This window comes from Strongylocentrotus purpuratus, unplaced genomic scaffold (genome assembly GCF_000002235.5).
Source record: "Strongylocentrotus purpuratus isolate Spur 01 unplaced genomic scaffold, Spur_5.0 spur5_scaffold_14, whole genome shotgun sequence".
Taxonomy (NCBI): domain Eukaryota; kingdom Metazoa; phylum Echinodermata; class Echinoidea; order Camarodonta; family Strongylocentrotidae; genus Strongylocentrotus; species Strongylocentrotus purpuratus.
The window spans coordinates 24606968-24633651 of NW_022145599.1; the positions used below are offsets into that span (position 1 = coordinate 24606968).

Sequence of the window (26684 nt, forward strand, 5' to 3'; positions counted from 1 at the left end):
ACCATTTAAAAATTGCCTTTCATTCGACTAACTTCAATCGTGTGTAGCGGTTAATTCGATTCGGCGAAGTCGAAGAGTGAGTTTAATATTCAATGTTCAACTGATTAAACGAATAACTAGGCCTAAAACCTTATCTTTGCAGTTTTTATGTTGATTTATCATGCCATTTACCGAAAGTGTATGTTTAAATGAGGGTACAGAGACGGTTCCTGCTCGTGATCGTGTGAGTGCTGTTGTCTGTGTTGAGTGTTGTTGTCAACTCCGCCCCCGGGCTGGGCGGGGGGCGAGTCCCATGGCTTGGCTAGCTAGCTGGGCTTGGCTGGCAAGGCAAGGCAGCAGCTAGCAGCTAGCCACTCATGCAAAGCATGATAGAGTCAATGCTAATGCGCATTGGCAGCTAGCTAGCAGTAGATAGAAATAACCGTCTGGTATGGGTCATTTTTAGGGTGGTTAGAGTTGTTTTTAATGCGAGCTATCGTGCTCATACTAATGTTTTGTTCTACAGTAGACCCTAAATAACTTAGCAGTAGGGGCGCTGGTCCGAGAATAAGGATCGTCTTCATAAACGAGGATCGTCTTCGTAAACACGGACCGATGCATCCTCAAAAATAAGGACCGTCTGCATTTTTGCAGACGTTCCATATTTTTGATCGGTGCATTGGCGATGCAAAAGACGGATTCTGCAATGATTTTCTTGATGCATTTCACATTGACATTGTACAGAGACTTTCACATTATAAGCAATAAATCCTTGGGAAGACGGACAACCCATAAAAGTAGACGGTGAACTAGGGTTATTTTCCCCGGGAATCCATTTTTGGCATCGCCAGCAGGCCGTTCTGTAACATGAAACCCCCAGAGCGCCAATGAAAAAAAACGTCCTCAAAAATGCAGACAACCCTTATTTTTGAGGACGCATTTTGTCCTCGTTTATGAGGATATCCTTGTTTATGAGGACGATCCTCATTCTTGGACCAGCGCCCCTACTGATAAGCTTTTGAAGGTTGAAGACATTTACTTTATACAGTTAGGCGCAATTATGAAAATGGTACTCTCCCAAATGCGTTAGTACAAATATTTCGAAAGAACAATCAAATTCATAGCTATAATACAAGGCAGGCAACTGCACTTCATATTCCATGTGTAAGAACTGCTTTTGCTCTGAAGACGCTGGCTTGTACTGGTCCCAAATTTTGGAACTCACTTCCTATCAATGTAACTAGATCTGTCTGTGTCTTTGTTTTTAAACGCAAATTGAAATTACATTTATTGAGTAACTATGTCGACAATTAACGTAAAAATTATATCACCAGAAATGATATTAGGTAATAATTTATCAATTGTTATTGATAACGTGCATTATCTTTTTGTTTTTGTTATGTTTGATTATTCAATATAAATGTCAGCATTTCACATTATCTCTCTCTCTCACCCCCCCCCCCCCCCCCCTCCTCTCTCTATTTTTCTTTTTCTTTACACCAAATACCATTTTCCCTATACATATAACTTTCTTCTTTCTCTGTTTTTCTCTGTTTTGTTGTTTTTTCTCGTTCCAGTTTGCTTTTTTCCTCTCGATTCCTTTGTATATATTTTCATCCTCTCCTTTTCAAATTTCAAGCTATCCCTTTTGTTTTGTAAATATTTCCCCCATATTTAATCATGTGTAGTTTTGATAACTTTGAAACATTTTTAAAAGTGAAACATTGATGGATTATTTTATTTGGGGACCTTGCTCTTACAAGCCCAGCTTTTCTAAGGTCTCCACTTTCTTTCATTTGGATTATATATCAACTTAAAATTGCACTTAAATTATTTTTTTCTTATGCTGTTTTTTGTTCTATTATTATATGTAAAAATGTTGTGAAAGAAAGAAATAAAATGAACCTTGAACCTTGAACCTTGAACCTTTAATAAAAGTTTAAAACTGACATTTGTCAACATTATTCCTCATCTTGCTCATACATAGACGGTAACCCGCGCCGTAGGGCCGTACGGCTCGCACAACGGTGCCAGGGCCGGGGCATGTAGAAGAACTTTAGCTTAAATTTAGCGCATGTGAAAAACATTCATCCGATCTCGGCGAATCGCAGCTTCATTTTACTAAATTTGCGCCGACAATTACAGGGCTCGAATTACCCACCGGCAATCGGCAATTTGCCGCCATGCCCCTCTCACTGGCCGGAATGCCCTTTTCAAAATCAAACCGTTTACGGCCACAATATTTTAATCCACAAAAGTTTTGCCGACATTATAGTCATCGTAAGCCAACCTGACTTGTAATGTTCAAAAAGGTTTTGTTGCCCCTACGGAGCTCTAAAAACAATAATAGTCGGCAAGGTTTTGTTGCCCCTCCGGCGCTCTAAAAACAATAATAGTCGGCAAGGTTTTGTTGCCCCTCCGGCGCTCTAAAAACAATAATAGTCGGCAAGGTTTTGTTGCCCCTCCGGAGCTCTAAAAACAATAATTACCGGAAGGTTTTGTTGCCCCTCCGGAGCTCTAAAAACAATAATTACCGGAAGGTTTTGTTGCCCCTCCGGCGCTCTAAAAACAATAATAGTCGGCAAGGTTTTGTTGCCCCTCCGGCGCTCTAAAAACAATAATAGTCGGCAAGGTTTTGTTGCCCCTCCGGAGCTCTAAAAACAATAATAGTCGGCAAGGTTTTGTTGCCCCTCCGGAGCTCTTAAATCAATAATAGTCGGCAAGGTTTTGTAGCCCCTCCGGAGCTCTAAAAACAATAATAGTCGGCAAGGTTTTGTTGCCCCTCCGGAGCTCTAAAAACAATAATAGTCGGCAAGGTTTTGTTGCCCCTCCGGAGCTCTAAAAACAATAATAGTCGGCAAGGTTTTGTTGCCCCTCCGGAGCTCTAAAAACAAAGATAGTCGGCAAGGTTTTGTTGCCCCTCCGGAGCTCTAAAAACAAAGATAGTCGGCAAGGTTTTGTTGCCCCTCCGGAGCTCTAAAAACAATGATAGTCGGCAAGGTTTTGTTGCCCCTCCGGAGCTCTAAAAACAATAATAGTCGGCAAGGTTCTGTTGCCCCTCCGGAGCTCTAAAAACAATAATAGTCGGCAAGGTATTGTTGCCCCTCCGGAGCTCTAAAAACAATAATAGTCGGCAAGGTTTTGTTGCCCCTCCGGAGCTCTAAAAACAATAATAGTCGGCAAGGTTTTGTTGCCCCTCCGGAGCTCTAAATACAATGATAGTCGGCAAGGTTTTGTTGCCCCTCCGGAGCTCTAAAAACAATGATAGTCGGCAAGGTTATGTTGCCCCTCCGGAGCTCTAAAAACAATAATAGTCGGCAAGGTTTTGTTGCCCCTACGGAGATCTAAAAACAATACGAATCGGCAAGGTTTTTGTGCCCCTACTGAGATCTAAAAACAATAATTATCAGCAAGGCTTTGTTGCCCCTACGGAGATCTAAAACAATGATAATCGGCAAGACTTTGTTGCCCCGACGGAGATCTAAAAACAATAATTATTGGCGAGACTTAATTGCCACTATGGAACTCCTAAATTAATTGGCGGGACTTAATTGCCGATACGGAGATATGAAAGAATGTCTTCATCCAAATGAGTGAAACGTTTGGCACAAAAACCGTAATGACTCAGGCTTAGTTTGTCAATCCATCATTTTTATTTGGACCAATCAATATCGGGAAGTTTTGTTTACCCATCGTTGGTTCAACATCTTCACTTCGCGTTGTGACCTTTTTTGGTGCGTTTTCACAGTTTTTAATCAGTGAAAAACTTGGGATTTTTCTCGGGAGGAGGGTCTGGAATTAAATCAGAAAAGGATTAAGAGTCGAGATAATGGTACATAGAATCGTCTTCTTTCCCATACGTTTTAATTAAAACGTCATAGCTTCCGCCCATCGCGCGGGAGGGGTGTGACTTGAGTTCAGAAAAGGATTAATACTGGTAGTCGAGATCGAGACGAATCGTCTTCTTTCCCTAATAATTTATTAAAAACGTCTAAGGGGGAAACTCCCCACTCCCTCCAGCTCCCCCCCCCCCCATTTTTTTTTTGAAAAGCATTTTAAAGAGAAATAGAATGAAAGAGAGCAAGAAAGAAAAAATAGTTAACTACCAGTTTCTCAACAAAATAAGGTATCAAAAATTGCTCATCTGACCGTAATTAAACGCCTAAAACCCCTGAGCTTCCGTGGGCTCTGCCCCCGGGACCCAACCAAGGGCCCTTTGGCAGGCCCCTTGATACTCATCTGACTGCAATTTAGTGCCTAAAACCCTTGATCTTCTAGGGGCTCCGCCCGCTGGACCTCACGCCAATCAGTGTCCTGCCAGTGTCACAAATAAAGTATAAAAATATGTTCATCTGACCGTAATCAAATGCTTAAACCCCTGAGCTTCCGGGGGCTCTGCCCCCTGGACCCCACTGGATGCTAAACTGATGGTAATGTAATGCTTTAAACCCATGGGCTTCTGGGGGCTCCGCCCGCTGGACCTCACGCCAATCAGTATCCTGCCAGTGTCACAAATAAGGTATAAAAATATGTTCATCTGACCGTAATCAAATGCCTGAAACCCCTGAAATTCAGGGGTTTCCGCACCCTCGACTCCACCAGGGGCCCTGAGGCGGGCCCCTGAATGCTTATCTGACCGTAATTTGCCTTCAACCCATGAGTTTCCGGGGGCGGATAAGGTATCAAAAGATGTTCATCTGACCGCAGGCACGTAGCCGGAGGGGGCAGTGGGGGCGCCCCCCCCCCCCAAAAAAAAAGCCCAAAAAGGAGAGGAGAGAAAAGGAAGAGGTCGACGTATGAAGAAAAAGGAGAAGAAAAAGGAGCAGACAAAAAACATTTTTGAAATTCAGACAAGGATTAAGAGTCGAGAACGGTACAACAAATCGTCTTCTTTCTCTAATGATTCCGCGCTTTGCGCGGGAGGGAGAAAACTGTATTCATGCAGACGAGGATTATTTTCAAGAATGGTACAACGAATCGTCTTGTTTCTCTAATAATTAAATTAAATGTCAGAGCTTCCGCCCTATGATCGCGCAGGAGGTGGGGTAACTGAATTTAGATGAGGATGAGGGGTCGAGAACGGTACAACGAATCGTCTTCTTTCTCTAATGATTTAATGAAATGTAAAAGCTTCTGTGCTTCGCACGCGCGGATTGGGGCGGGGGAATTGAATTCAGACGAGAATTAAGAGTCTAGAACGGTAGGCTACAACGAATCGTCTTCTTTCTCTAATGATTTAATGTATTGTAAAAGCTTCCGCGCTTCGCGCGCGCGGATGGGGGTGGGGAACTGAATTCAGACGAGGATTAAGAGTCGAGAACGGGACAACAAATCGTCTTCTTTCTCTAATGATTTAATGAAACGTAAAAGCTTGCGAGCTTTGCGCGGGAGGGGGAGGGGGGGGGTGAATTTAGACGAGGATTAAGAGTAAAAAACGGTACAACGAATCCTCTTCTTTCTCTAATGATTTAATGAAACGTAAAAGGAGGAGGGAAACTGTATTCAAACGAGCAGGCACGTACGCAGGGGGGGGGGGGGGTTTGGGGCGTTGAACCCCCCCCCTTCGGGTTTTTTTATGTCTGTATTTTGGAGCAACATCCCCCCTCCCCCTTTTTTTGTGATGTTTTTTTAATTTTTTTTTTTAATGAAACACACAAAAAAAAAAATTATGCTAAAGGCTGATCTAAAAAAGGTGACCTCACCACCCCCCTCCCCCCCCCCACCCCAACGGGAACAAAATGTCAAATTTTCAAATTTCGAGACCAAAAAACACAAAAGGTGTCCTCTTACCCCCCCCCCCACCCCCCCCCCCCCTCCCCCGCTTATTCAGCGGCTGGCTGAGTCATTGCGATTTGTGGCCCCCCCCCAAAGAAATCCTGGATCCGCCCCTGGGCACACATATCCCCCCCCCACACCTTGAAAACAACGGCGTGAGGTGATTTTACGCGCACTTTCCACGTTGGCCTTATATACTGCCCCTTAGGATAGATTTGTGCCCCTTTCAGTGGATTTGTGCCCTCTCAAAAAAGTGGCCTTGACCAAAATTTGATGTAATTCGAGGCCTGCAATTATGGCCTTCTTGTTGGCTATCGCTGGCTTCCATTCACTCAATGGTATAAGATATTGGTGCGAGGAGAAAGCTTGCAATTTTCTGTTTGATCCGATATCAAAATTATGATATTTCAGTCAAACCCTCTATTTTTTATGATTTTTCAGCATCCTTAAAAGTTTCAGTATTTCACTTTAAGTTTCAGTCTTACATTGTATGTAAGTCCGAACAATTCTCATTTTCGTCATATTTAAGGTACGGTACGTACTATTAGTTGACATTGCCATTAAACTTACAGTAAGTTGCGCTTAAGTTAAATAGGCCCTCTCTCACTTAAATTTGAAGCCACTCGAGGAGTCGAGGGGATCGGCCAATGGGAGCACATAAACTCAATGTGCAACGTTCTTTGTGGTTGACTCCTCTCTTTAGAGACAGAAGCCAGCCACAAAATAGGGTCTCCTGTTAGAAGTTGGTGGTAGTCACGTAACACCAAAAGTGCCACCAAACTTTGGACTAAAATGTCATTTTAGCAGATTCATATCCGATGCATTTATACTTGAACATTTTTAGATTAGGCCTAGGGCTAGGCTAATGCATTGCATTTAGATGTCTTTTTTTCAGCATTTAGTTTGTTGAAGTTGCATTCTGTTTTGAAATTCTTGCAGCCATATTTTAAACTGTTACTGTCAATGGATAACGTCATCATCCTTCATGCGCAGCGACAATTTAAAATACGGCTGCAAGAATTTCAATTTCAAAGTGCATTAGTGCCTCTCTTTCATGTACAGGTTCGACAATGTGACTGAACTCCAGTAAAGATTACCACCCATGGCACAGGAACGTGCAGATAATGTGACCAATCTTGGGGATGCCTCCTTTGCACGGCTGGCAGCAGAGAAGGAGCAGGAATGGCGCAACCTTCAGGCAATGCATGCCCACAGTCTGGAGGATCGTATCCGGGAGAAAGACAAGATCTTGAAGGAGCAGCAAGAGAAGTTTCACACACTCAAAGAAGATTTCAAATTCAATCTGAAGCTTCTTGCAGAGAGGGATCAGGAATTAGATCGGTAATTATGTATGGACTATGGTCAAACACAGTTCCAAATGTACAATGTGCTTCCTGTATTAAATTCTAGATCTGAGAATGCATTTTGAACTGCTATTTCAGAAGCAGTGATAACAGTGCTGTGTAGCAGATGCCCAACTTAAAATGAATGGATAAATGCATCTCTTTTGAACATAACTTTGTAATGGGTAAGTATGGTGCACACCATATGTGTACATACATGTAGCTTGATTTTTTCTCTCTAGATCGGAGATCAGTGTCAAAAGACTATTTTAATAGTTACCTCTTGTAATAATTATTGAATTTGTGGAAGGTCTGACTTATATTTGTGTAGACATTGATTCAGCGACCCTTTCTATGGCTTCAGAACTTTGGCACTAAGAATACTTGAGATACCAGATTTGTCATAAATGTTCTTCGACAGACAGATTGTTCTGTTACTGTTGTCTGATATGATTATTTTGAAGGCTTGAGGTGACGCAGGAGCAACTAGGAGCCAGATTGCAGTCCAGAGAGGCAGGAGTCAGCCAGCTCAAGATTCAGATCGATGAGCTGAAGACAAGAAGGGCTCAGGATGAAAGGTCTTTGGAGGATCTCCAGAGGCACTATCAACAGAGGGTCAGGGAGAAACAGGCTGAGGTGGAGCAATACAAGATGTTAGTATCTTATTCTCAATGAAGTGGATTGATCTCTTTAAAACTAAAATGACCCAAAGAGTAGTTACCAAAAAAAAAAAAATGAGAATAGCTCGATAAAATTCTCAAAAATTTGTATTAGAAGATATATTATTTCAGTTTTGTTAGAGGTCCAAGTATGTTGGCAATTTACATTGAAGCCAATGTTTGAACTTTGAACATAAACTCTAGACCTTATGGAGCTTTCTTTGAAAGTACTTACTTGCAATGTCTAATGTCTTTACTTTATCCTGTAGTGTAATTGAATGGTGTACACCTGTATATGTAGTCAGTAAACATTCTTTATCAAGGAAGTCAATGCTCAACACATCTACATTTGTAGCTTCCATAGCCTCAAAATGAATTTGTATCAATTATTCCTTGGCAATTACTAGAGACCTAAATTTTCATATGGCGCAATTCTTGAAGGAAGAAAAAATAACAACAGACGATGCTCTGCTGAAACTCTACCACACCACCTTTCAGTTTGTAAGTGCATTCAAAGAGGGCGCTGTTATGCTGCTAGCCCATGTTTTTAGCTTGCTCTTCATCAGGACACTAATTTTCATATTTTTCACCACCTTGGAGAATTTAGTCAATTTTTTGTGTGTTTGATCTGTTTTATCATCATTAGTTGTCAACCGTGAGTAACTTTGTTGTGTGATTTGCAATTCACTTTACTGTTTACAACCACGTTTTCATCATGCACCAGTCATCGTTTGAGAACAGATATACACAATTCATGTATAACGTACATGACTTACGGCGGATCGGACCACTCCTAGTACTTTGTTGTCTGTTGTTCATATCTTTTGTACTTGTAACAATGACTTCTTCACAACATAATAGGCTGTGCTACAGTCCCTGTGAACTGAAGACGTTACGTAATATTAATTCATTAGTGTTCCTTTTTTTTTAAAACTTCAATTGTAGGCCTATGCCCTTGCTAAATATTAATGTTGTGCTTTTTATCTCTAATATAATGTGCAATATCTTATACGAAATTATGTAATATTGTTATTCAAATATCATTTTTTTTTCTTGTTTCAGATGAATGATGTCATTACAATTAACAATAGCAATTGTTAAATACACTCTGTACTATATTTTTTAGACAAATAACTTTCTTATTCTCATGCATATTAATAGATATTTGGTTTTAAACAAACCGGTATAATAATACGTTTGCAATATACACTTTTATCCAAATTTACTCTCAGACTGCCTAAAACTGTAAACATATTTTTAATCCGTTGTTTCATTAGGTCATTAGTGTTCCCTTCCTTTATATATTTGTTTTAATACAAATTCATGCCCTTGCCAATTATTTGACTTGGGTCTCTTTCTCCAAAGTAATGTGCAATATCTAATTCGAAATTACACTATATTGTTATGTAAATACTCATTTTAATTTTATTTGAACAACTTTCTCGATCTAAATGAATGCTGTCATTACATTTATATTAAAGGAGAAAACGAAATAGAGACTGTCATTTTGACTTTTATGGTTTAATTTCATCCCATCCAATAGGTTTTTTTTAATGCTTAATTTCATTTTTTGTAATAGAAATGTTTGTTTAGCAATTGTTAAATACTTTCTCAACTCTTTCGCTCAAACAACTTCCCTTTTTCTTCTCCATTCTCTCCTTACCACCGTCTTGGTTCTTCAACATGAAAGTATATTATTACATTACTGTATAACTTTGTTTTTGCAATTTCGATTTCATCTTACAATGACTTACAATATGTATTTTAGTTTTGTATATGTTTATATGTTTTTATATTTTTAACTTGTTTGTAAATTGAACATTTTCAGCCTGCGAGCTGCCTGTTTGATGTGATTTCTCAATAAACCAAACCAATCCAATCCAATCCAATTAAATAGTATAATGTTATCCATGCTCAGTTCTAAAGATGTTGAGCTGCAGACAGAGCGAGATGAGTTGGAGGCGCTGAGGCGTGACATGAAGCGAAGGATTGGTGAGGTTGAGGAGGATCTTGAGATTCAGCGCAGGGAGATGTCAGCTGGGTTTGACGATGCCTCCAGGAGGAGAGAGAAGGAGTATAGGACCAAGATCGATGAGCTGAGCTCTACGGTGCTCGCACATGAAATGAAGGTAAGTACATATGAGATGAGCTAGCAACCTTCACACTATTTTGGCTGAATTTAAACCACCTGGCCTAATCCTTACTATGCCTCCCACTTTGCACATAAGTGTCACAAATACATATTGAGCAATGTTTTGGCTGTTTATCTTGATAGTTAATCAATGTCCCTTCATCACAAATGTATCATTTTGCAAGGATAAAGTTATGATCCAAACGTATTCTATGCCAGTTTAAAATTTTGGAAAGAAACTTAGATCCTTAAACACAAAATGTGTTAAACATATCATACTTTCATATTCACAGCGTACCAACTAGATAAAATTGTACCATCATAAGCTAGTTTGATAGAATTGTTTTTATTTATTTATATATCTTTTGCACAGGCAAACTACTAAGTTTGTTCTTTCTTTTTAACAATACAATGCTTTGACTGTGATCTAATATGCAATATAGGCCAAGTTATTGAGCAGGGAATTGGACCTGGTGAGAGGGGCCAGTCAACAGACCTCTACAGAGCTCAAGACCAGTGACACCAAGATGGACGACCTCAAAAAGAAACTCAAACAAACAGAATGGGAGCTGAGTGACCTCCGAGGCATGAAAGATGCAAGGTAAACAAACTTGAATTCTTTCAAAATAGGTAGACTAGATTCATAGCATTGATTTTCTCTGTGGACATGTCGGTACAAAATTGTCCCGGCATCAGCATGTGGAGGGAGCATAGTGAAATCTATTTGCCTTCTTCACCTTGTATTTAGAGACTCCAAATTTGTTCTGCTATGCTGCACATTTCAGCTTGTTCGGAAACCGTTCCCAATAGCCTTGCCTGAGCCAGCAAAACTATCCCTACATGTATATGCTGGCTTCTGCTGTAGAGCTCTGCATTTTTTTCTCTCAAATTTTTTCTTCAGTATTTTAGTGAAATGACTGCACATCTCTAAATACATACACAAATAAAAATGTATGAACAAAGGATGTTTACACCTGGTAATGGGCTGTTTTGTTATGCTGCACATTTCAGCTTGTTCCACTAAAGTGTACCTCGGTTCACTTTATACCAACAAGACCTGCAACAGACTGACAACAGACCAAATAAAATTTAGATAACCTGGGCCCTGTCTTATAAAGAGTTGATATTAATCGTAAGTTACTTGCCATTGATATCAATCGTCACTATCTACATAAGAGAAAGGAGACTGCAAACTTGCGATTGATTGATTGCAACTCTTTATAAGATGGGGGCCCAGTATGGACAAATATTGAATGGTTTGGAGTCGGTGTCGGGTCACACAACAATTATTTGAGATTCTTACACTGTGGTCTTCACTAATGCCGTAGAACTAGCGATTATGCATTATACATACATATGATATTATTGATAGGTAGGAGTGAGATCTTGTTAAAGACTAGTGATTAAAATTAGATATTTCTAAAGTATTATTGTTATGTCCTATTCTCTATTTTCATGCTGTATGTGACCTCAGGATCGCCGAGCTTGAGTCTCAGTTGATACATGCACAGCAAACAGTAGAGAGAGCTGAGGAGGAGTTCAACAGAAAGTGAGTTAATGTTGATCATTTTTATGAAAAGGGCTATGTATAATACAGAACAAAATTAATCATACCCCTTGTAAATACGATGTCTTTTTTGTTTTTTTTCATAACTCAAGACTGAAAGGTGGACTGGTTGGTTTCTAGGGCCTTTCTTGAATACTTAAAGATGTAAGCTTCAATATGTCACATTCTCAAGAAACACAAATTAGGATAAATCACTTTGTTACATACTTGAACAAATTACAAAACTTGGTAAGGGTATGAATTATTTAGTTGTTAACTATAAATATTGCCTCATTTCTTCAAAGTGTACTATGTGTTTGTAAGTTTTGTTTGGTCTGCTTGTTGTTGTTGTTTTTTCATAACTGACATTTCAACTCTTGCTTCATTGGCATTCATTTCTTTAAAAAAGGAAGTGAGTTGTTATTATTGTTGTTGAAAGATCATTGCTATTTTTAGGGCAAGGGGAAGATTGTGTAGTGTGGAGGGTATAGTTTGTAATTGCAATCAATTGCAATGACCTGGGTAATTAAGAATGCATTTAAAAAGTGTTAGTGTCTGTATGAAATAATGAAGTTAATTTTCAAAACAAAGTAACATTTATTGTTGTAAACATTGTCATCATCATCATCACCACACTCATTGTTGTTATTATACGCCAGTTCATAGTTGCAGTCTGAGCTTGAGCAGATAAAGGTCATTGCAGACCAAATTGTGAAATACACTTAGACAAAATACTGGATATGTGCTCATGAAAGTCATGTTGTCGTTATTCATTTATGCACAAGCAGTGCACTCCATGATACACAGGTGGAAGTATTCTTTAGGAAAGAGGAAACAAAAGCTATTTATGTAGCACCTCCATCGCTGTATGAGTGATTATTTCAAAATGTACAAAGTGGGACCTCTTCATGTTTTGAAGATTTGTGGATATTCGGGGTCATTTGGGACATGTGCTAACCGTGAGCTGGTCTATTGTCACTGTTTTATTATCATTATTATTGTGATTCTCCATGTCAGACACAAGGAGCTGGACCGCTATGCCAGGGAGAAGGAGACTGCTGTGGTGGGCTTGAAGGAGTCCCAGGTGGAGGCAGAGAGGAAGCTCCAGGAGGAGATCAGGAGACTGGAAGGAGCCCTGGAGGCCAGGGAGGTGGAGAGCAGGAGGGAGGCATGGGAGCACCAGGATGCATTAAAGGATAAAGAAATGCTCGTTGAAAGGTGAGTTAAAATCTCAGGGAGTTGTAACATTTGGTTGAATACCTTGCCTACCTACAATAAAGGACTCAAGAAGATAGGCTAACCCTTTGCACTTTCATATTTTAATTACTATTCTATATTCAAAACCTCATTGCGAAACTTCCTGCCTCACATAGTTCATTAAGGAGCTTATTCACTCATGGTTGTTTAAAAATGGTTAAGTTATGGAGTAATTAATATATCCCCCTCTTTTGTATATATATATATATATATATATATATATATATATATGCATTAAACTGTACTTGCATTTATGTGTGAATATATCAGGACAGTATTAATTTTATTATAAAATTGCTTCCATATTTTACAGTTGTTTAAATTGTGTTTGTGTAAAGCAGTGGTTGAATGTTCAATGATGATTATGGTACCAGATTTATGTAGTGCAAAGATGGACTCTATTGAACACTTTGTATGATTAACTCTCAGAATGAAATAGTGATTACATTGTCCACAGGCAACCACGTTTAATGTGGGGTTTCATAGCTTTTCCCTGACTTTGCAGAAAGAAGTTTTCTTCACCAGTACCATCGTCTGCTTGCTTTGCATTCTTGTGTAAGATGGAAATTCAATCGTGTCATTGCATATTATATCTCTTTGTGCAAGAGTATAGCTTTCAAACTGTGAGCCTGATCTAATTGGTATTTTTGCAGACATCAGCAAGAGTCCAGAGAACTAAGGAACCAACTTGATGGTCAAGTTTCCAAGGTGTCCAAAGACTTAGTGTCGAAAGACCTGGTGATTGAGTCACTGCGGGACAGAGATGGCAAACTGAGGGCAGAACTAGAATGCCGCAAGGATGACATAGAGAGGTAATGTAATGGGTTTATTGCCATTTGGTCTACAACCATTTCATCGACTACCCAATTGGTCTATTCCCATAAGGTCTACACCCAGTCCTTCTACTATCCACATGGTCTAATAATCATTTTGTCTACTTATCATTTGGTCTAATGACCATTCAGGCTAATAGTCATTTGGTCTAATCTCCAATTAGTCTACAACCTATTTGGTCTACTGCTCATTTAGTTTCATTTTCAGTTAGTCTAATTTCCAGTTTGTCTTCTATCCATATGATACAATAATCATCATCAAATGATTATAAGACCTTATTAGACGGGAAGGTTGACCTTATGGAAATGGACCAATTGGGTAGTTGACAAACTGGTTGCAGACCAAACAGCAATTCATCATGTAGTGTACTCATCTCTAACCTAAATGTGTGTCTTTGATTCTTTACCAATTGAAGTGAGAATGGATCTTTAATTCTTTTGAGGATCTCGATAAGAAACTCCTCAATTTTTTAACAAGACTTCACTTCCAATAGTAAAGTAATTTGTAAATCTGCAGTGCGAATGTGCCATGAGCTTAAATGCTTGATAGATTCCATGGTTTGAGTTACAATTCTTGTCATTTTGCTTTCTTGGATTTGGGTGTTTACAAATATACCGGTAAGCAGAAATGTGTAATTTTGTCAATTCTTATTGAGAGGCAATATTTTCACACAGATTTTCTTATTTTATGAGCATGGAGAAACTAATGCCACCCCCACCATTGCATATAAAAAAAGTTCATACTAGATGAATGCGAAGTATTTTGTGAAATTTGGGTAATGTTCTGAATTTGGCACATCCCCTAATGCCCTTACTCCAGTTTAGTTATAACCGCACTTATACTTTATGTTATTTTGGAAAAAACTTAAGATACCAGAAGGAGCTAGTTGTGGCTGCAGAGAAGGAACAGAACATGGAGCGCACCAAGGCTCAGCTGGAGCTGGACTGGCAGAGGAGGTACGAGGATGCAGAGAGGAACCAGTATGCCAAGTCGGAGGATCTAATCGCTAGGCTTACCAAGTCAAGAGATGAAGTGAGCCAATTATTTACATTTTACGTGTAGGCAAACTTTACAGTTCCCGTTTTTAGATTCAGATATCAAGTGATACTATAATTCTGCCTGTTTTTGATATACATGAGGTGTTATTTGAGATTGTTTGTTAATTGAGAAGATACCTGTACATAAAGACCACTCTAAAGTGAGACCAGAAAAGTGGTCTTTATGTTCAGATGATCTGTAAATTCAGGCTGCCTTAAAGCAGGACTGCACTACTTGTAGCTACTTGAGCCCTTTATATAGCAAACAATGAAAAGCGGAACCCGTTGGTCCCATTTTTCTTATGTTAATTGAGAGGTGATTTGCTGAGATAACCACCTATCGGTGACCATGCAAGGTGGTCTAATTTCTCCTGGCCAAACAAGTGCAGATAGGCTTTAATACACTTTTTAATGATAAAGACTATCCACTGCAAAGCATAAAATGTGGAGTGTTAGACAGGAACAAATGCAAATTTAATATTGATAAGCCTCAATTAGACTATGCCAAACTGAAAATTATTGCCTGTTTATTATTAAGACCAAGTATCTTTTGTTTTGTTCCTACTTTTCCTTGACATGATATTGTATTATTTTGTTTACAGGCTGTTGCACTGACAAGGGAACTAGAGAGGGAGCTCCAGCAAAGAGATGATTTGAACAGAGTCTTAGCGAGAGACAGGGACCAAGCTGTAGCCACGTTGAGAAAACACAAGCTGAAGATTGATAGAGATATGATTCCAGTGAGTTTAGTTCCTTTATGAAACACCAGTGTCTCTAATCTATGTTTAATTGCAAGCACATGTTTGAGTTGAATTCACCACTAGCCAGGCTCTTTTTTTCACCATGAGAGAGCCAAGTTACAAATAGAGCAAGATCTTATTGCACTTTGCACTAATAGTGAGCATTCATGGCAAAACACTTCTTATCTGCTCATTGATAGTACAAGTTTTAGTGTAATCGAAAGAAAAAGCTCCTTTTACTAACTGTTACTGTGAGCGTCTATTTCAAAAAAAGGTAGAATCACAGAAAGAGAGAGAGATAGAGTTTGAGATGGGGAGAGGGGAAGGGGGAAAGACGGACACACACACAGAGAAAGAAAGAGAGATCGAGATCAGGAAACAGACACACAGAAGAGAGGCAGTAGTTGTAATCTATACGTAAATTTTGGATGGGTCACAAATTTGGGGGTGGCATTTAGATTTTTGCCCATCTCTTAGAGTACAAATAGAGAGGACCCCCTCCCCATTATTCATCCCCCCCCCCCTCTTCCAAGAAATTAATGGCCATGCAACTAGGTGTTGTGGCATGCACTTGTAATCCAGCTAACAATGAAGTTACAAACTGATTCAGCCGAGGACGCAGGTTTGAAACTGAGTCACGTCTTTTGGATGGTGACGTTTAAAGGTCGGTCCCCAGGCGTAAATAATCATATCTGATTGATACACGTCTGTAAAAACCCAACACACACACACACACACACACACACAAATGCACGAGACCATTTCCTAATAAATTCAAATGTAATGCACAAATCTTTGTTAAGTTAAGAAATAATTGTATTTCAATAGTTAGAATGTGAATTGCATGTTAATTGTTACTAGGTGGAACAAACATTATGGCTTGTCCTATCTAACAACACGTTATGTATGCTATTTGCATTCTTAGTATTGAATGACAATTATACAAAACAGGTGAATGCCATGATTTGTAATGGGGCACTTAATAAGGATTTGTGCATTAAATTTGATTACGTTACTAAAATGGTCTATTGTTTTTTTAATCAGAGTCGAGATACTGGCACGGAGGAAACCCACTTGGGGTCCAGGCAGGCTGAGGAGCTTCAGGCCCAGAATGAATCTCTCATCGCAGTCATCAGGGATATGAAGAGAGAGATGGAAGAGATGGAAAGCCATGTGGACGGAATGAACAAAGACGGAGTGAACATCATACCAAGAGGACCCAGAGGGGAAAGCACGAAGGATGAGCAACAAGAACCCTTTACTGGAGGTATATCAATCTCTCATTTTGACTCTCGTATTTGCATTGTTCACGTTCACAAATGAATTGTTTTGAGTTTGATTTCATTCTCTATAGCAGGTAATGTTGTTCCTGTTACAGTGTTTGATTTTTTTCTGAGCATATTTGAATAGCATAGCGATAGCGATATCAATACCGATATTGAATCAAATGCATGGATTGGGCCTAGCTTCAAGACAGATTAAAGATAAACTTGAGTTCTGGTAAAAAAAAGAAAATGAATTCTCACAGAATCAAACGAAACTTACACTGAATGTTCAAGATTACAAATAAATGACATGTGCCATACAATTTTGGAAGAAAATGTATACTGGCTGAGTAATGAGCATAGAAAGACAAGGAAATCAAGGTAGTACTAGCCCCGACACCATGTGTGTTGTCCCATATATAGCTTTCTGTGTACAGTGCTTGTTACTTTACCAATACTCGGTCAAATTTATTATGATTTTAATGACTCCAGAACCTTGCAGTGCACACCAATACTTACATGCTACATGATCAACTGTTTCTGATCCTTTCCACACCTTTTCTTTCACAATGCAATCGCATTACCAGTACTAAAGTTTATCTTTAACAGACATATTTCTTCAATGAAAGAGATTGTAACCTGATACAAAATATGTATATTTGGAATTTTTCTAAACTCTACTCTGTTTCTATCAATTCATTAGAATGCATATCCCATTTTCATCGGGAGAGGGGAGATTATTCTGTGTGATACAACACATCAACATATTTTCAAAGCATTTCTCTTGTATGAATCACACCATTGATTTATGATGTGTTTACAATACAACTGTACATTCAGTATTCATATCCAAAGTTCATCCATTGATAGACTTTGCTTCACAGTTCTTATAGGATGTTGGATGACATGAAGCTTTTCAGATTGGATGAATTACATCATTTGTTATCAGTACGGAAGATTGATATGTTAATTAGTGTTTAGCTTGAAATACATTCATATGCTATATTAGTTCCAATCAACATTTATTAGTTATCTAGGAATCCATTGTAATGCTATGTAAATATGTATATAAGACTTTTGTATCACAAGTATGGATCTATGTGGAGCCAAGATAGTCTTTGTACTTTGTTTATGACCTTTTAAACTATATGAGGCTAAATAGAGAAGTAAATAACATGTCTGAAGAGTAATGATTATTTTTACCTGAATTAAAATCAGCAGATTTCCATCTATACATGTAATACAATATTACAAATACAACTACGTATCACAAAATGTTGAGAATGAATTGTCTTCATTTCTACCATAGAAGTAAATAACATGTCTAAAAAGTAATGATCATTTTTCACCTGATTTAAAACAGATTACCATATCTATACAAGTAATACAATATTACAAAAACAACTACAGTCAAACCTGCTTTAGTGACCACATGTCTACAAAGGCCACATTTGTTGTTTCCCTTGCAAATGGTTTCTCATTGAATCATGTATTAAAGAAACCTGTCTACAAAGACCACCTGTCTACAAAGGCCACTTTTTGTGTTTCCATTGGGTGGTCGCTATAGACAGGTTTGACTGTATCACAAAACATTTAGAATGAGTTGTCTTCATTTCTACCATAGAGTATGTCAAGTCCCTAGAGAAAGAGTGCAGGGAACTCAAGGTTGAAAAGAGGAGACTGGAGGAAAGACTATCCACCCTGGCACAAACCATTCAAGATGGAGGGGTTTATCCGTCTGGTCATCAAGAAGGGATTCAGATTGATCTGGCACAAAATGATGCAATCAAAAGTCATATCCAGTCATTGAATGACACCATTGGTGAGATATAACTTAAAATTGTCTACTTCTTGGGAGAATATTTGTTTAAGTTCTTGTTGTGTTTATGTTTTAAGATTTTATAGAGCAGTTCAAGGAGTAACCTGTTATAGTCAGTCAATCCATCACATCCACGAGGTGTTTGGCATGGATATTTAGGTTTGGATATTGGCAAACAGAGATCCCTTTTCTTCGTACATGGTTAGATATTAGAAAGTTTTGTCAAAGAGTTGCAATATTGCCAATTCTGATAGAAAAACATTGATTTTAAATATCTTAGCATTTTGCCAATTTAAGGATTTTAAATCTTATTATCCTTCTTAAAATTCCTGCCATCAAACACAATATAGTCATACAACAAAATGGACACATTGGGTCTAGAAATGTTTGCCCCTTCTCCTCAATTATCCAGTATTTTTTTTATGGATCTAAATCAACAATTATTAAGCCAAACCGAAAAATGTGGAATGACTGTCTCAAAAGTGTAAAGGGTATTAAAGAAAAAAACTTTACAATTGTCTTTATTTGTGATCTCTTTTGTAGGTGCCCTTAGAGCAGATAAGGTAACAACATCAGCAGAGTTGAGGAAGTATCAGGCTAGACTGAGTCATTTAGAAACTGAAATAAACCAGAAACAATACCAGGTAAGCTCAGCATATCATGGAATTATGTTCACTTTTTTTTTTTTTTTTTTTTTTTTTTTTTTTTTGGGGGGGGGGGGGGGGGGGGTGGGAGGGATCGCAGTGCTGAGCCAGATTGAGATTTTTCATTGATGTATTGAATTTACATATATATTCAATTGAGTCCTTCAATTGAGTCTCTTCTGCAGTCCCCTGTGAGTTGTATACTCACAAAGAGTGTTAGTGTAGATAAATATAGATATGGTATAAATAGTGGTAGTATTGAAGAATTTTGATTTTTTTTTTTCTCTTTCTCCTTCTTCTTCTCCTCCTTTTTCTTCTTCCTCATCTTCTTCTTCTTCTTCTCCTCCTCTTCATCCTCCTCCTTCTTCATCCTCCTTCATCTTCTTCTCTTCTGAGCCTCCTCCTCCTTTTTCCTCTTCTTCTCCTTCTTCTTTTCTATGCCTCCTCCTTTCTTTCTTGTACAGCCAAGAGAGAAACAGGCAGAAGTTGATCAGCTAAGGTATGAGCTCTCTACCCAAGCCAGACGCCATGCTGCTGAGTCTGCTTCCTATACCCAGAGAATGAGTCAGCTAGAGCTGGAGCTGATGGAGGCTAGGAGGGAAGCAGACGAGTATTACAAGGGCACCTTACAAACCAACCTTGAGGCAACCACCCTGGGGCAACAGGTCAGTGTACATTATCATTATTCATTAATGGTTGTCATTACCATCATCATTACCATCTTCATTATCATCATCATCATCATTACCAATTGTCATTGTCATCATCCTTATCATTACCAATTTTCATTGTCATTTTCATCATCATAACCATTGTTTTTATCTTTATCATTGACACATACATAATCACCATTGCTTTCATGAACTTATTATCACAACCAATCTTCCTCATAATCAACTTCATCATAATTTGTATAGTGATCATTATTATCACCATTACCATAAATCACTGATATCATCATAATTGGTTTTATTATTAATATAATTATTAATATAGTTATTTACAAAATTCTGACTGGTATCTCTTGTCAGGTTTAACACTCTTCTGTATATTACATTATCATTCTTCTGCTCACTAGTGGAAACATCAGAATGCACTAACTTGTTGATACACTGTACTTTTATAAGAATGTTTTTTGTTTCAGTGTGTGACGACGTGTTTGATTATTAATTATATTCAATTATTTCATGCCAGGTTTCTGCACTGACTATGGATCTTGCTGGTCGAGGTTCAAAAAGCAGGCATGGGATTCAGGTTAGTTAATTACTACAGACTAAAAGTTAACTCTTTATCAACCGTCAACATTGAAACTTGTTTCATTTCTTTTGAATGGGTTTTAGATTCATTGGATTCTTCTTCTTCTCCTTCTCCTTCTACCCTTTCTTCTTCTTCTCACTCTTCTTCTTGTTTTCTTTTTTCCTCCTCATCCTTCTCATTTTCTCATAACATGTCTTCTCTCTGCGCTATCTATCAAATTGCAAGTTTGTTAGGCTAATACATAGTACCAAACAATGTCTATAACTGATTACATTTCAATTTTCATCTTCTAAGAAGCTCAGCAATCTGAATATCATTTCATGCATTTACCGTAACAAATATTTCTCCCAAATCACATCAAACCTATAAAATTCCATATCTTTCACATGTTTTCAAGTTTGTTGTTACTACATGTTCTATAATTGTCATTTTGTCAGAGTGGTTTAGTGACACAGCTTCAGAGAGAGGTGCATAACCTGAGGGCGCAATTGGCCAGAGTCAAATCTCATCCCGGAGATGATGAGAACACGGACATTAATGGAGTAAGCATATCAAACCTAATGAAGTTTCATGGGGGGGAGGGGGGTTCTACATGTTATTGATGAAGACGAAGAGGAAAATGAAAGAGGGGGAAGCGCTGTACATTTTCAAAGGATGAAGAAACAACTTTAAAAGACTGCTGGATTGGAAACAAAGAAGAAAATCATTAAAAATGAGAAGGAGGAGAGGAAAGTGAGATGTACATGTAGTTGACAAAAATGATAATTTCAGGGGCGGATCTAGGGGGGCACGTCCCCCGTCCCCCCCCCCCCCCCCCCACTGAGCGAATTTGCGGCCGACGCGATTTTCAAATTATGACCGATTTTAAAATGTTAAAACCCCCCACCCCCCTCCCTTGAAAAAATCATGCATACGCTACTGATTTCACCCCATGCCATTTTGTGCCCCCCCCCCCCCCCCCCCCCCCCGGTAAGAAATTCCTGGATCCGCCACTGAATTAGATAAAAAAATTATACAGAAAGAAATAACAAATTTAGTATTGTCCTCCTGAAATCAATTTCTATACAGATATTAGTCAGATTTCCCCAAATTGAATCAATTTTATTTTTTTACCAAAATATGCTAAACGTGTTATTTTCACTTCCTAGGTCGAATTCTGACATAAGTCAAACTATTTTGCAGTATTATCAGATTCAACTTGTGCAAAGTTTTCTGTAATTGCTTTTGTTCATCATTTCATTGATGATCTATCTATTGTTTATTCCTTGGAATACTTTCAATCAATGCAGTATACTTACATGATTCTTCTTCACCTTTCAGCTGCAAGCCAAACTCAAGACGGCAGTACGTCACATCAGTCGGCTAGCCAAGGAGAAACAGAAGCTCATGGAGCTGGGGAATGGACTACGATCAGAGCTTGCCCTCTACCGACCTTCACCTGCTCCCCAGCCCACAAGAGGTCAAAGGTCAGCTGCAGGAGAGAGGAGCATGACTGCAGGGAAGCTGGCAGAGCAGGTCTCTTCCAAGCTTCAAAACTTGGAGAAACTCCAGTACGTCCTCACAAAGCAGGTAAGATCATGAATCTTTGTAATGTTTCATATTGGCAGCTTTTGGAGTGTAATTAGCATAATATAAAGTATAATGTATGTTACATTCACAATTATATTGGAACATTTATGCAGGGAGATCAATTGTTTTCTAATGAACTCCACTCATTTTGTTAACTTTAATTTAATTTTCAAAGTAATTGTTACACAATACATGGTATTATTTCAATGGGGCTGGATAATCTTTGTTATAAGTAGTATTCTGTGTGACTACCGGTATGTCAAAATTGGGATCTCTTTTGATTAAAGCCCCACTGCACTACTTTGTAGCTACTTTTTCCCTCTATATAGCAAACAATGCCTAAGCTGTTCCCGTGGGTCCCCCATGATCCTCTTTTTCTTATGTTAATTGAGAGCCAAGTTGATGAGATAACCACCTGTCAGTGACCATGCTAGGTGGTCTAATCCTTCCTGGCCAAACTAGTGCAGACAGGCTTTAAATAAAATCATCTAATAACAAATACATGTACTAGGATTGTCTGTAATACAAGCGTGTGGTTTTTGATAAATATTGATTTGATCTTGCCAAATGAATTTGTAATAAATAAGAATATGTGCTTGTGACAGGTGCAGGATAAGAAAATCATGAAAATTAATGATAATAATAATATTTAATTTTTATATAGCGCTTAATACAAATGTCTCTAAGCGCTTTACAAATATACTATTACCCCGGTCATTGGATTCAGTGCTTGCCCGCACACAATGGAATTACACTTTAAGTATGTCCTTTGATATATATTTTTCCTGCTGTAGGAATTGCAGTTTGCCAGAGGAAGAGGTCACAATGAAGGGGTGGCCGATGTCGTCCAGGTACAGCTAAGCTCATCATCGGATTCAACACCAGAGATCACACCTAGGATAGCTGCACATGCTGAATACACACAACCTCTTCAAAGCAACCATTCACAAGGTATGGTATGATGTATTAGAAATTACTTTAATTTAAACTTAGTAACTCAAGGTGAATTAAGTAGATAAACCTGTGATAGATTTTGCAATGCAAAACTTTGTATCTCGGACACAAACACAATTATTCACTTATTAGACCATTAAACCATGTAAATAATAGACAAGGTGGGAGTAGACCATATGGAAATAGATAAATTAGGTAGTATATGAAGTGATTGTAGAACGAACGGCAATTCACATTGAGCCTCACTTTCTTTACAAAACAGACATAGTACTTTCATTTTTTTCTTGTTGCATTACTCTTCTATTTCTTCTTTTTTTTTGACCCAATTTAAAGCAACCACTTGTAAAAGACAAAAAAGAGGATTCCGTAACTAAGTCTAGAAACCAATTAGTAGAGAATTAACAGATGTCATCAAGTTTTTTACTTTTCTTTTCATAGGTAATCCCCCTCCACAAATACTGCGGCACTCACACAGCTCTGAGGGGGAGGCCCCCAGCAGTGATTCCTCAGCCAATCAGAGGCACACACCACTAATGATGTCATCACTAGGGGAGGAGTCTATGCAAGATGTGTGGCGTCTTCTGGATGATGGCGCCAGCCCACTATTCTTCAGGTCACCCTCTCCAATGCGCAAGCCAGGTAAGACCCTAACAATACCTTGATTGCAAAGTAAAGATTTTGTTCACACCTTTTAAAAAAGGCCACAGAACTACTAAACAGAATTCACTTTTTAAAGGCAAGTTGTGGATTCGGAAACAGTGGCATTTTAGAATGCCAGAACAGTAATGCGTTTGATACAAGGACCATTTTGTAAATAACATTATTAAAAGCACTGATCAGAACAAGACTTGCATATAGTATAGTTGAAGTATACTAACGTGATAAAGAATTTTCTTGGCCAAACCCTTCTTGTTTCATTGTCCATTTATGCAAACATGTACTGCGTAAAACTTTTTTGGAGGATGGTCACCTCTCATCTATTTTAATGGATTGTCAATGAATAGTTATGTAGCCCAATATTTTGCTGATTCTTATTGATGTTCTTTCAGAGTAGTCTGTCTTAATTCAATTTTGAATGGTTTTGTAATCACATTGTATCTGCATTATTCACAGACCACTCCCCTATACCCGAGGAGCCACACCACTCCATCCCATCCAGCATTCATGCCCGCCAGCACCACAGCACAGGAGGCCTAGAGGTTGCTGGCCATAGCACCCACTACAAGGTCAGAGGTTCAAAACCCTCAACCAAACCAGAGTTATCGGCCATGGTGGCAGGCAAGGTACAACCTCAGCTGCAGCCTCCCAAGAGAAAAGTTAGAAATTACGCACATAGAGACAGCAATGATGTCAGATGACACTGAATAATTTAGGTTCTTCTTTTCTAAATAGTGTGTGTTCAGTACTAACAAATAAAGAGAAGTTCATTTCATCTTGTATTAAAGTATAATCTAAAAGCAATGCACATTGAGACAGTGCTTAATAAAGGTTATCATATGAACTGTTTCTCTTCATATATTGTACGATTGGGTTAAGGCCGCTTTAGGCCTCTGCACACCAAAGATAGTGCCAGAGGCATTATGTTTTGGGTTCTCCATTTTCAGTCGATCATTCTGAACTTCATGATCCATAATGCCATTATTAATTTCAAGAAGAAAGACAAACTTGTACATTTCTGAAGAGAAAATGTAGGTGGGGTTAATCATTTTTGGTACTGAAAAGGCTGATCATAGAGCTCTCATTCTATCTTGTTTATGTGCCGCTCTAAGTTTAGGACATGAATACACCAGGAAATTGCATTGATCCAGTTTCTTTTCAAATACAGTGTATGGGCACACATTTTCATTCCTTAGTCTTTAAATACATGTACGGTATAAACATTCTTAGTTTCAGAATTACATTATAAAGACTAAAAGATTGGAATACATTTTATACAACTCACTCCTAGTTTCTTATCAATTGGTCAAAGTGGTCAAACGTGGTCACGTGTGATTCATTTACTGAGACATACATAGCACTACCTATTACGTGTGTAGACTGTAGAAGTATTTAAGCGAGCTTATCTAAAGTAAGCCTATTAAACTTGGAATTTATTTGTTAGCGATGACATGAAAAAATGTTGACATGAATTATTTTTAAACCAGTAACAAGGATCTAGGAGTTTTGCTGTATAAAACAAAGGATGCACGTTTTCTTCTGTTTATTACAGGATCTATCTGCTCTTGTTGACGATGTTTATGCACCTGTTGATAGATGCATAATGCAACAACTCCAGTGCCGATATATTGTCTAATGTACTCATTCGCATGCACATTTGTATATTATTTGCTGAGAAAGCATTTTGTATCGTTTATTTATTCATTTTGACTGAATTGCTCTTTGGCGAGGCCGATGTAACCTATCAATTCATTACTGAAGTGTCCTTTGAACAAGGAAAACCATATATCTTATTTAATAACTATATGTGTGTATAAAACAAGCTTTAACATTTCTGAGATCATCACCCTTGTGTAATTATTGAAAGTCATGTCATGTGTAGAATCCCACACAATTCTTACTAGTGAGGGTGCTGGTGACAGGTGCAGTGATGTTTGAGTCCCGATTTTTTTTCTTCAAAAACTATGTATAAAATAATACTGATCTGCAAAAAGCACATCAGAGGAAACATATCTGTGCCAAATATCGCTGTTGGTGTTTCTTGAACACCTGGGCCTTGGGGTAGGTTGTTTTTTTTTGGGGGGGGGGGGCGGGGGAGGGGTACAGGGCTAGCTACAATGAATTTCATGAAAATATTTTTTTTTTTTTAACTCAAGTAAACAACCCCCGAGTTGGAATGATTGGATTGTCACCAGTTTCCATGGCATTGTATAATTGCTTCTCTACAGTTACTTTTAGGCATTCCAGTGTAAAAAATATATATATTCTATTTATTGTATTCATTAAAATGTTCTATGCTAGGAAACAGAGATTGTAAAAATTAAATTTGAATATCATGCAAAATTTCTACTTGTATTATGTTTTTAGTTCATTCTCGTCGGAAGTTTCATGTATGCCATATCTTTGCTTCTGCCAAATGAAAGCAAATAAACACGTACTTTGCCCTCCCTCAACATTTATGTCATATCATGAAATGAGAAAGAAACTGAGCTGTAGAATATTTACATATAATTCACTTAAAGAGCATTATAAATGAGTAATGAAGTGCTGGAGATTCTGAACAAAGTGAAGCATGTGTTGATGAAGGGCAAAGGCTGCATCATTTCAAACTGTTTTACCCCTCCCTGATGTCTCTCTCCATCATCCCCCAACCCTCCCTGTCTGCCTTCTCTCTCTCTCTCTCTCTCTCTCTCTCTCTCTCTTAACTCCTTCCTCTTTCAGTCTCTTTTTCTCTATCTCTGTCTATCCTCTCTCTGCCCCTCTCTCTCCTTCCATCCCTCTATTCTCTTTCACCTTCTCCGCCACCCATTCCTTCCTCTCTCTCTCTCTCTCTTCTCTCGCACTCCCCCCCCCCCCTTTCTGTCTCTCTTTCCCTTTTCCACCCTCTTCTTCCTCTCTTCTCTCACTCTCCTCCACCTTTCTTCTCTCTCTCTCTCTCTCATTCTCTTTCTCCTCCTTTCATCTCTCTTTCTCCCTCTCCTTTCCTGTAAAATGCTCAGTAATCAGTCAAGACTCTGACAAGTGAATACATGTACAGTGGAAGTATATGAATAATAAAATCCATCAAAAACATACCAAAGACAAGTCAAATAATTCAGTTAGTTTTAATGATGTCTGTAAATAGTACATACAATCTCCCTAGAAATTATTATTTTTCATCTTTATTATCAACCTTAAGCCCTCGCAACCAACCTCCCCCTCCAAGATTAGAATCAGAA

General features: G+C 38.4%; 1 protein-coding gene across 4 annotated transcripts; it reads left to right on the plus strand.

Annotated features, from left to right (window-relative positions):
• Window positions 1-24811, plus strand: LOC587305 (coiled-coil domain-containing protein 57). 4 transcript variants are annotated; one of them, XM_030984531.1, is made up of 20 exons: window positions 1-76; window positions 6817-7095; window positions 7562-7750; window positions 9675-9885; window positions 10331-10488; window positions 11362-11436; window positions 12451-12651; window positions 13344-13502; window positions 14394-14556; window positions 15164-15301; window positions 16346-16568; window positions 18191-18388; window positions 18929-19029; window positions 19494-19694; window positions 20224-20283; window positions 20724-20828; window positions 21607-21855; window positions 22650-22806; window positions 23248-23448; window positions 23923-24811. In XM_030984531.1, the coding sequence occupies exons 2-20, from the start codon at window positions 6857-6859 to the stop codon at window positions 24165-24167; spliced, it is 3273 nt and encodes a 1090-aa protein (XP_030840391.1). In that variant the 5' UTR covers window positions 1-76; window positions 6817-6856; the 3' UTR covers window positions 24168-24811. The 4 variants fall into 4 exon arrangements, with proteins under 4 accessions (XP_030840391.1, XP_030840394.1, XP_030840393.1 ...); XM_030984532.1 differs by having other exon boundaries at window positions 5-76; window positions 6797-7095; XM_030984534.1 differs by lacking the exon at window positions 20724-20828.
• Window positions 24812-26684: the final 1873 nt, after the last annotated feature.

What these genes read in the sequence shown, in the direction of transcription:
- LOC587305 (XM_030984531.1), top strand. Translation starts at nt 6,857, where the DNA reads ATGGCACAGGAACGTGCAGATAATGTGACCAATCTTGGGGATGCCTCC. An exon ending in CGAGGCATGAAAGATGCAAG is followed by an intron (nt 10,489 to 11,361) that starts GTAAACAAACTT and finishes ATGTGACCTCAG; the next exon opens with GATCGCCGAGCTTGAGTCTC. An exon ending in CAACCACCCTGGGGCAACAG is followed by an intron (nt 19,695 to 20,223) that starts GTCAGTGTACAT and finishes ATTTCATGCCAG; the next exon opens with GTTTCTGCACTGACTATGGA.